The following is an 11,365-nucleotide window of genomic DNA, read 5'->3' on the forward strand; positions in this document are numbered from 1 at the left end:
CGGCGATTTTTCTGGCAACTTTTGCGTTCAACTCTCGCAGGGTTGCACGAAAAAAAAATTGAATTGCTAAAAATATTAAAATATAAAAAATATCAAAATATTCGCCATAAAAAGGCATTTGCATTGTTCAACTATGCTGTCGCGTACTGGCCGCAACAAAATAAACATTTGTTTCCCCTTCGTTCTATTTACCTATTTCCTTTCACTCCAACCGATAGGTGTGAAGTCTGCCGACACTCAAGTGTACATATGTATGTACATACCTACATAAATAGCAGAATGAGCTCAAGTTGAGCGAAAGGGGCAAAGTCTCCATTAGGGCACTTCACCCCAAAATGGTGCCGATCGAGGGTAAGAATGTAGGAATGAGAGATGACGCGAAAGACCGTAGTAGGGATGATGGCAACGGCAAGTCCATAGTGTTGTTTGTGTGCGCCGTGGTGGCGACCTCTAAAGCGCCCAATTCGCTTCTAGAATGATCGGGCCGGCGCCAATTGATTGGGCACCAACAACACCGGCGCTGACACTCCAGGGGTTTGCATACCGGTGCGTAGGTTGCGGCCTGGCTCGCGACTCCGTGGCAGTTCTAAGCGAGCTTTGAGAAAGGCAACATCCTTATTGCGAGCGCGAGTGCTTTTATACATAGTAGCCCAGTAAAATTAGATAAATTTGTGTAGTGCGAAGTGTTTTATATTGAATAAAAATTCAGCCAGTGCCAGGCGAGGCACTTAGATTGCAGTAGCAGTAGCGATTAGTTTCGAGGAGCAGCGTCAGTCGAGGCGTGGTGAAGTCGGCACCGGATTTGGGAGCCATATTCCCGAGGAGCACCCCTGCGGTTGGAACGCCCACCGACCGCCGATAGGTATCGTTTTCTTTTGTTGTGTCTGTGTTCAGGCGTTATTGTTGTCGGCAGGCTTCCTCTTATTCTGTTTCCCATTCCGATCCTATTTAGCATCCTGCACCCTGAGCCCAGTCATACAGGCGGGTTAGAGATATCCCCGGCAGCACGGGCGGTAGTATGAGTGGGTTCGTAACCTTTTGATTGGACCTCACCCCGGGTGCGCCCCAAAAACAAGGTTTTGTTTTGTTTCGATTTCTTGGTCGCAAATCTTCTTGTCTTGTTTTCGACCCACCCTAGTTTTGGTAGTTTCATATTTATTGTGTGTGATAACTAGTGCACATTTAGTTTGAATAGTCTGTATACTGTCTTGTTGTTCCCCCTGCCAGCAACCCCGCCGTCTCCACTGAGCCAGCCGGTTGCTTCGGTTTTTGTCAACTCCCTTTTGTGCGTATATTTGTTTACTTAGGCAGTCTGCACACGGGTCGTATAGCTTTAGACGCGTACACGATTTTTTATGCAGCGACGATTCCTCTACGCCTCAAGATCTGCACACGAAGCGACTTCAAAGCGTCGCTGCACAAAGCGAAAATATGTCGAGCGATGAGGAATTAATTTTGTTAAACTATATTCGTCGTCGAAATAAAAAGAAAATTAAGAGGAAATATTGGGTGCATCCCTATATTTTTAATAATTATAATAAGCGACTATTTATTGCCGCGGAGGAGTTGCAAGAAGACGATTCGAAATTTCGAAAATTTTATAGAAGGTCGAAAGACACGTTTAAAGATTTAGTTTTTCTTCTAAAACCTGCTATTCAAAAGCAAAATACCAACATGCGCGAATGCATTGGTCCTGAAGAAAGAATAATGATAACGTTAAGGCAAGTAAACACTTTTATATATTTATATGTTTTTTTTTATTGACTGTCTTCCCTTCGTTTCTTTGTTTCAGGTATTTGTCTACTGGGTGCACGTTTTCTGCCCTGTCTTTATATTTCCAAAACGGCGTACCATTGGATTAATTGTAGAAGAAACCACAAAAGCTATATGGAATTCATTGAAGGGGTCCTACATGCCGTTACCGAATGAAAATGAATGGAAAAATTTAGCGAAACGATTTTCTGATGTATGGCAGTTGCCAAACTGCTTGGGAGCTATAGACGGAAAACATGTCCGAATAGAAAAATTTCCAAACTCCGGATCAGCCAATTTTAATTATAAAAATTATCATTCGGTAATTTTGCTGGGCTGTTGCGACGCTGACGGTTTTTTTTACAGCAATAGAATGCGGGTTTGCAGGACGAAATAGTGACGGAGGAGTTTTCCGAGTTTCGACATTTGGCCGTTGGTTGGAAAACAACAATAATATACCGCCGTCAAGTGAACTTCCGCATGACGAAAGTGGCAATAAATTTCCATACTATTTTGTGGCGGATAGCGGATAATTCAGAGTGCATGCATTTTACACAATTTTATTAGAAAAAAAGACGGGATATTATATACAGCACCCGAAAATGAAAGCAACCAATATAACCCAGAAAATCCACGAATTACAACAGAAGTGGAAACTTTAAGTTTAAATGAAAATTCTTCAGCTCAAGATCTACGCAAATATCTAACTAATTACTTTTTATTGCCAAATGTTTCTTTGCCATGGCAGTGGAACTATTGTTTATAAAATAATAAAATACAAAACTACAGAAATGCAAAAAGATTTTTTTATGTGTACATAGTTGACCATTTCATTTCCAGTGCTATTGCTGCCAAGAGAAGACGGCCTAATCCTTATGCAGTACCATGAGCGATGTTACCTGTTAAGATATACTTGAAAATATAAAGTCCAATAAGTGGAACAGCAGTGCGCCAAATTGAAGTTTAATTATGTACATATATATTTCGCATTCAAGGATTACTATACATGAACTAAGGCAAAAGATGGTTAATGTTAACAAATAAGCATATGAATTCCATTTTGTTTTGTGTTTGACAAATAGAAAGTAACAAATTTTTATATACCCTGTCGGAACAAAGTATTGGCACAGCAATTTTTTCGCAATATATACAACCATTTTCATTCTAATATTTTTCCGCTAATTTTTTATAAAAATGTGGTTTCATTCTACGGCAAAAACATTAAAATATAATTCCTAAACTTTGTGCAAAACGCGCGAAAATTCAGCAATTTTTCATCAAAATTTTCAACTTTTTAATCAACATCATCCTTTGCTTCTCCAAGTCTCTTCCTTTTTTTGTTGTTTTCCACACATAAAGGAGTGGCAAAGGCATGATTGCGTTTTTCAGCCACTACATTAATATCGCCGTGGTCAACATCTTCAGTTGTTTCTACTTCCTCGTAGTGGTGCACATCAGATTCCTTTATTTCGAAGTTTGCGGTGTGTTCCAAATGCTGGACTGGTCGAACATACGGCAAAACAAACTCCAATATGTCTCGAAAATAGTAGGGCTTCNCCGAAAAACCACTGGGAGACGGTTTTAAACTTCGGACAAATCCATTCCGTATATTCTTCCATTTCTCCTTACATTCTGCCCCTAAAAATAAATTAAAATAAAATTGTTTATAGTCTCGTCGTGGTTTGTGGATCAAATTAGAAGTTCAAATGGTAAACATATTTTTCTTTTGTTTCAGTGCTTAAATGTAAGCGCCGATAAATATTGTATATTTCAACCACTTTTCTATGCATATGTACATACCTGACCATTTCATCACTTCAGCAATCTCTGACCAAGCTTTTTCCGTTAAATCCTTTCGAGAGCATTCCTTCAGCGTGATATTATAAATGAGGGGATATTTTTCTATTAATTGCACGAATTTTATCGTTTCGTCCGTCATTTTTACAACGCCATACGCCTCGTGTGCAGACTGCCTTAGTTTTGCCCGGCGTATTGTTATTGCGCACGGTAAATCCATTTATTTGGGACATTAGGTAGGTCGGCTTTTTTGCGAGATAAACTGTGGTGATAAGCATAGCAAGGAGGTGGGATTTTTGTGAAAGTTTGGTGAGATTACACGAAATTCAGGTGAGAGAATTCTGATATTTTGTGAAGTGTGTAGCTTGGTTGATGCCTCTCTATTTTGTTTAGTAGCATTCAAATATAGTGTACATTAGGCAGGGTCGCATTTTGTATTTGTGGTATAAAGTTTGGTTTGGTATTTTGAATATTAATCTTTTTTCCTTTTTAATTTTTTTTTGCAGCAGGAACAAAAGGAGGATTTTTTTCCTTGGTGGTTCGGGGCGGCGTGATAACGGACGGTCGGGGTATACCTCAATACGTACATACATATACATTAGATGCCTTATTTTCTCCATACATTTTGCTAAAGTATTTCAGATCCTCCCTCCGGCAGCATAATATGAAAATAGGACGCTAAAGACCTTACAAAATGAAAAAAAAAAATCATTATTGCAAAAACTGAATGAGCTACTCCGAAAACCGCGATTTATAAGACGGTTTTGCTATAACTTTAGATCCTTAAGGCCTGTATGGAGCTCTCAAGAAAACGGTCAAGAAAAATTTGCCATTATTTCGTGTGTGTGTCCAAGGAATTTTGACATCTGATACTTCACCAGCCTGTTGCCTCACTTTTTCCTCAAGAAATAATGGAACGGGCATATATTTCTGTTGCAAACCTGGGTTGCCTTGTGCTCCTTTTTCACAAAAAACTTTAGAAAACCGTAGTAGACAGCGTAGCAAATTTCTTAAGAATTGCGTACTGCCTCAAGAAAATCTTACAAAATAAAATTTCTTAGGCATTTCTTGTACGTCATTTTGTATGGAATTTTTGCTTTTCTTGAGAACTGCATACAGGCCTTATGACAACACATTCATCTTACACAAGAAAGAAAAAAATATATCCAACCTCATGAAGAATAAGCCGCTAAAGCGATTGGCGTACTCAGTTTTTTAATAAAACTAACCAAAACGATACCCACACGGCCTAAATTGACAATTTAGTACTATTTTTCACGAATTTTATTCGTTAGGATTTTCCAGATAGTAGTAATTTTTCCAAAACTAAAATATTTAAAATTGTAGCAAATTTAATGTAGTTTTTAAAAAAGTGAACAGATTTTAGATCGAATTATATTTGAACTAGTAAATTAAGCTTTTTTCTTAACAGCGGTCGTCCCTCGGCAGGCAATGGCAAACCTCCGAGTGCATTTCTGCCATGAAAAACAGCTTCTCATAGAAATACAATCTCCGTTCGCAGTCGGCGTAAAACTGTAGCTTCCTCCTCTTTGTGTGACAACATCAAGGCGCACACCACATATCGGAGGAGAAGCTCGGCCAAACACTAACATATGTGTATGCGCCACTCTAAAAAAAAAAAAATTTGGCTTAAGTGAAGCCATGTTGAAAACCACTTTCAAACTTGACAAACATCGTCAAAAATTCAAAAGCCAAAGCAGGAGTGGATAAAACTGTCGTATTGTGGAATACTTTAATCTATATGCACGACTGATGATAACATTATTATCCTACATAATCAAAAAAATAGACAATATTGATGCAAGCGATAATGGAGAAAACGACAAGGACTAGTAGTTCCTTCCTAATTGGTAAGTTTCATTAATTTAATACATATAAAGAAAAGTTCTCTTAATTTTAACTACAGAGAAAAAACACTGCGCAATTTCTCGAAACCAGCGTTGCCTACTCGGGAGCACGTTCTGCGTCGAGTAATTCACCTTCGTTTAGAAGACAATTTAACAGTAATGAAATTATTGTTGTAAATGATATGGCCGAAAGGGCAATAAGTATGGCAACAAAGTTAAATGAAAAAGTAACCACTTCCGAAACCGAGAAACAGATGGGTTTTCAACACGTAGAGGCGCAGCAGAAAGTGTTTCCCTACCTAGCATCCAAAAACGACATTATTAAAAATTTCACTAAAATTTAAAGTATGTATGTCAGACATGACTTTACGTAAATCTTATTTATTTATTTTATTTATTTATTTATTACAGCTTTTACGCCCAGATTTACTATTTATTTATTACAGCTTTTACGCCTAGATTTACTTACATCTATACATCTAACCTATAATGCTACTATCGTATTGCTGTTGTACGACAATATGATTTCAATTTTCTTTTAAATACTGTTAATTTAACACAGTTTCTTACATCAGCCGGAAGTTCATTAAATTTTCTTAATCCTTTATAAAACAAGTTTTGCTGCCCCTGTTCCGTGGTAAAGAGCGGCAATCTAAAATTATTTATATTTCTAGTGTTTCCATTATGCACATCTCTATTGTATACAATATTTTTGCTTAAGTATTCTGGTAAATTACCATTTTTAATATTAATAATAAAAATCATTACAAAATAGAGGATACGCTGCTTGACACTGAGCCATTGCAATTCATTCAACATATCATGTGTCGGAGTGTCATATATTTTCTTTAATATAAATCTCATAGCTTTGTTTTTAATTTTTTGTAAATTATCTAATACGTTATCTGCCACTAAAATCAGAATAGTAGGGCAGTAATTGAAATGGGGTTCCACAATGGTTTTATAAACTAGAATTTTGTGTGTTTTTCGATACAAATTTACATGATCTCTGTAAAAAGCCTATCCTTTTTGCAATCCTTTGCTTCACACCGTTAACATGAGCTTCGAACTTCAATTTATTATCAATGACTATTCCTAGATAGTTTACAGCCGCACTCAGAGTCAATTAATGATTACTTAAGGTGTTCCTCAGTAACGTTTTGCAAAGTTTCCCTCTCAGAGTGCGTTAATGATTTGTTAAAGGCATTTAATGAACATTAAAGTTAAGTGAAGAAAACCCTTTACTTAACTTTTTAACGAAAGATTATACAAATTTTTGTTTGTTTTCAATAAATTTCAATTTCGCTAACGTCACTGTAACCGTCGCAATGGCGCAGTGAGCAGAGCACTGGCGTGCCATTCAAGAGATCCGAGTTCAATCCGCGGTAATGGAGTACTTTTTTCTTTTTTAAATTAATTTTTTCTGTTAATTCTCAAGTTTTATTGTCTAAAAAATATAATATTTTTAATTTCATTCAATATTTAGAAACTTGTTTAATTATTTTTTTGCTTTTCTTAAATAAATTTTTATTTTTTATTGAATTGATTTTTTTCGTTTAGTTTTTAGAAAATTGATACATATATAGAACAACGCTTAGACCTCCCCCTTAGTAGATATTTTAATTAGGCATACGAAATACAGAAAAGAGCTTTCAAGATAGAGAATTTCGTCTTTCGAAAGACAGTGGTGAGATGAAAGACAGATGCCAGAATTGACCTGTTAGTTGTTTTGTTTGGTTTTTTGCAGTTTACAAAAATTAAATTAAATAAAAAAATAGTTTCCTTTTGAAAACAATAAAATCTAAAAAAAATATTAAAAACATAAAAAATAAAATTAAATAAGTTTCCAGAAATTTAACAAAAAAAAATAAAATATTAATTAAAAAAAGGAAAAGGATAATTTTCTGCAATAGGGCTGGACTTCGGATCTGTCGAATGGTACTCTACTCACTACGCCATTGTGACTGTTTACGTAGTGTGCGTAAAATTATATAAATACTTATTTTATATTTTATTTCAAACTCAACGAAAAAAGTGAGTGTTGCCATAAAAAGAACGGCCGTAACTTGGACCATACTTAAATTTCATAAGCCCTTATCTTTTAACTCTGAGAGGAAGCATTAATTAACACATTTAACGATCATTAGTTAAGTGTCCGTTAGAGCACGGCTGTAAGACCAACATCTTTGCCAAATTTTATAGAAATGGGTGAAGCGGTTACCGAAATATACACATGTAATCATAATTGGATGGGCCTACGCAGTTTATGTATTTTGCCAAATTTCCATCACATGGGATGTAATTGTTGTTATTGTCTAATTTTGCCCATTTTCAATACTACTCATCCTTAGCTCAAAAGAAATACACGTACCAATATCGTTAAGATATCTCAATTATTACTATATTTATAGTGTGCAAAGACAAACGGGCGGGAGGACGGACAGATAGCCACAGTTTCATCGATTTATATTTTTATTTAGAGTCCACTAAATGTGTAAAAGTGTTTCTTTTGACGTATACAGAAGTCAACGAAAATTTGAAATTTTATGAAAAGTTTAGCAGTCGCTACCAAACTAGAGGCCAGCTACTCAAACTGCGAACGAAGAAGTAGCTTAGAGTGTTTAAATTCAAAACAATAATGTTTTTTTTTTTTTTTTAAAACGGAACAAAATTCCTTAACACTTTGCCATTTAACCCGGATTTTTATGTTGAAAACTCATTGAATTACAAACGACTCTTTATCCGCAGTCCGAAGGCGTGATAGGTCTTTCTTATTTCCAAAATCTGTAAGGAAAGAATAGTAGTAATTACAGCTGGTGCATGCACGTTTGCATGTTTGGTTCACTTTGTTCATACATACATATGTGCACAAATATGTGGTACGTCAGAAAAAGGGTTGAAATCCATTGTTCAAGACAATAGATATGATCAGGGGCGGCATTTCCATACTCTCAATAACACACTTTAACTAACAGTGGTTAAGGATGTGTATAAAGTTAGCGAAACAACATCAAGCAAAAAATGTCACATATACCCATGAATTTGCCGTTTTCTTTGCCGTTAATTAGTTGTGGAAAAAATATTTTTGTCGCTCCGGTATTTTTTAGATATAAGGTGTTTTGCTAATTTAATATAAAGTTAGCGAAGCACTCCTCCAAACTCAAAGACAAACGACTAGGCTTTATGTCAAAATTTGCCGTTTTTTACCGTTCTAAGATGAGCTAGTTTACTTTTGAAAAAAAAAAAATTAAAAAAAAAAAAATTTGAATTTTTTTTTGTTTTTTTCAATGCTCAATAATTTTTAGAAGAAAAGGATAATAATATAATAGAAAAGCAAACCCGGTTTCTTTATGTACCACTTTGAAATTTAAACAAACAATAATCACCATTGTAAAAATCAAAAAATTAAGAAGCTTTCTTATCACAATCAAACACACAATTACAAACAATTAAACAAAAAAAAATTAAACGACAAAATCAAAAACAGTTTTAGTGCACAAAACAAGCCAAACGGCAAATTATGTCACAAAAAAATTAATTTTTTTAATATTTTTAACCAATTTTTAAACCGCTTTCCAAGTCCCTATTTTTTTAAATAAGGCTGTTTAAACAAAAACAAATTTAACGAAAAATCAAAAACAGTTTTAATGCACAAAACAATTCAAACATAAAAAAATTGTTCTTATTATTTTTAACCAATTTTTAAACCGCTTTCCAAGTCCCTATTTTTTTAATAAGGCTCGTAAAAAAAAAAACAAATAAACGAAAAAATCAAAAACGATTTTAATGCACAAAAAAGCCAAACGGCAAATTATGTCTTAAAAAAATAATTGTTTTTATTATTTTTAACCAAGTTTTAAACCGCTTTCCAAGTCCATTTTTTTTAAATAAGACTGTTAAAAAAACAAATATACGACAAAATCAAAAACAGTTTTAGTGCAAAAAACAAGCCAATCGGCAAATTATGTCACAAAAAAATTAATTGTTTTTATTATTTTTAGCCAATTTTTAAACCGCTTTCCAAGCCCCTATTATTTTTAATAAGGCTGTTAAAAAAAAACAAATAAACGATAAAATCAAAAAGAGTTTTAGTGCACAAAACAAGCCAAACGGCAAATTATGTCACAAAAAAATTAATTGTTTTTATTATTTTTAGCCAATTTTTAAACCGCTTTCCAAGCCCCTATTATTTTTAATAAGGCTGTTAAAAAAAAACAAATAAACGATAAAATCAAAAAGAGTTTTAGTGCACAAAACAAGCCAAACGGCAAATTATGTCACAAAAAAATTAATTGTTTTTATTATTTTTAGCCAATTTTTAAACCGCTTTCCAAGCCCCTATTATTTTTAATAAGGCTGTTAAAAAAAAACAAATAAACGATAAAATCAAAAAGAGTTTTAGTGCACAAAACAAGCCAAACGGCAAATTATGTCACAAAAAAATTAATTATTTTTTACCAATTTTTAAACCGCTTTCCAAGGCCCTATTTTTTTAATAAGGCTGTTTAAACAAAAAAAAAACAATTAAACGACAAAATCAAAAACATTTTAAGTGCCCAAAATAATCCAAACGGTAAATTATGCAACAAAAAATTAATTGTTTTTATTATTTTTAACCAATTTTTAAACCGCTTTCCAAAATTATGAAATTGTTCTAATTAAGCAAAATTTATTCGTTTCTCTCTGTAGTTTTGGCATAAATTAGCATTTCTATTTTAGTTCGTAATTATTCCTTACTTGGCGCCCCTTGTCCTTTACTCCGTCGTATATTTTCCTTATGGAGAGAACAAGTGAATCTAATTTTTTAGAGACAATTTTAATTAAAAAGGTATAATTACAATATAAAAAAAATTAAAAAAAAAAGATTTAAAAATGTTTGTTGCCAGTTGGATTCGAACCAACGATCTCGAAATAGCCCTTTGTTAAGATGAGAGAGAACAGAGCTATTCATTTCCAAGTGAATCTAATTTTTTTGACAAAATTTTAATTAAAGAAGTGGCAACAACTACGAATAAAATTTGCTTTATTAGAACAATTTCATAATTTTGGAAAGCGGTTTAAAAAGTGGTTAAAAATAATAGAAAAGCAAACACGGTTTCTTTATGTACCACTTTGAAATTTAAACAAACAATAATCACCATGGTTAAAATTCAAAAAATTAAGAAGCTTTCTTATCACAATCAAAAGCAGTTTTAATGCACAGAAGAATTCAAACGGCAAATTATGCAACAAAAACATTAATTATTTTTATTATTTTTAACCAATTTTTTCGAGCTTTTTTTTCTAAATAAGGCTGTTTAAACAAAAAAAAATTTAACGACCAAATCAAAAACAGTTTTAGTGCACAAAACAAGCCAAACGGCAAATTATGTCACAAAAAAATTCATTGCTTTTATTATTTTTAACCAAGTTTTAACCCGCTTTCCAAGTCCCTATTTTTTTTTTAATAAGGCTGTTTAAACAGACAACAATTAAACGACAAAATCAAAAACAGGTTTAGTGCACAAAACAAGCCAAACGGCAAATTATGCAACAAAAAAAAATTAATTGTTTTTATTATTTTTAACCAAGCTTTAAACCGCTTTCCAAGGCCCTATTTTTTTTAATAAGGCTGCTTAAACAAAAAAACAATTCAACGACAAAATCATAAACATTTTAAGTGCATNCTACGAATAAAATGTGCTTTATTAGAACAATTTCATAATTTTGGAAAGCGGTTTAAAAAGTGGTTAAAANCGTTTGGCTTGTTTTTTGCACTAAAACTGTTTTGGATTTTGTCGTTTATTTGTTTTTCGTTTTGTTTTAAATAGCCTTATTAAAAAAAATAGGGGCTTAGAAAACGGTTTAAAAATTGGCTGAAAATAATAAAAACAATTATTTTTTTTTGTGACATAATTTGCCGTTTGGCTTGTTTTTTGCACTAAAACTGTTTTTGATTTTGTCGTTTA

The 11,365-nt window shown here is 33.4% G+C and overlaps 2 protein-coding genes across 4 annotated transcripts in view; both read right to left on the reverse strand.

Moving 5' to 3' along the window:
* Window positions 1-3,105: 3,105 nt before the first annotated feature.
* On the reverse strand, window positions 3,106-3,691 carry LOC108364306 (uncharacterized; the record flags this gene model as incomplete). Its single annotated transcript, XM_017617930.1, has 2 exons — window positions 3,553-3,691; window positions 3,106-3,390 (listed from the first exon to the last, which is right to left on the reverse strand). Coding segments are annotated over exons 1-2 (424 nt in total), but the record flags the coding sequence as incomplete, so codon positions are not given.
* The window catches only part of LOC108364305 (uncharacterized), a 22,808-nt gene continuing 14,764 nt past the window's right edge, over window positions 3,322-11,365 (reverse strand). For 2 of the 3 annotated variants that reach the window (XR_001847744.1, XR_001847745.1), the window contains 2 exons: window positions 3,553-4,235; window positions 3,322-3,390 (listed from right to left, as the gene is read on the reverse strand). Coding sequence is in view for 1 of the 3 variants with exons in the window: in XM_017617929.1 (XP_017473418.1) it covers window positions 4,188-4,235 (48 nt within the window). In the remaining 2 variants the exon portion in view is untranslated. Of the gene's footprint in view, window positions 4,236-11,365 lie in introns of all 3 variants that reach the window. The other variant, XM_017617929.1, reaches the window with a different exon arrangement.

This window comes from Rhagoletis zephyria, unplaced genomic scaffold, assembly GCF_001687245.7.
Source record: "Rhagoletis zephyria isolate East Lansing unplaced genomic scaffold, Rhagoletis_zephyria_1.1 Rzeph_scaffold_01522, whole genome shotgun sequence".
NCBI classification, from domain to species: Eukaryota; Metazoa; Arthropoda; class Insecta; order Diptera; family Tephritidae; genus Rhagoletis; species Rhagoletis zephyria.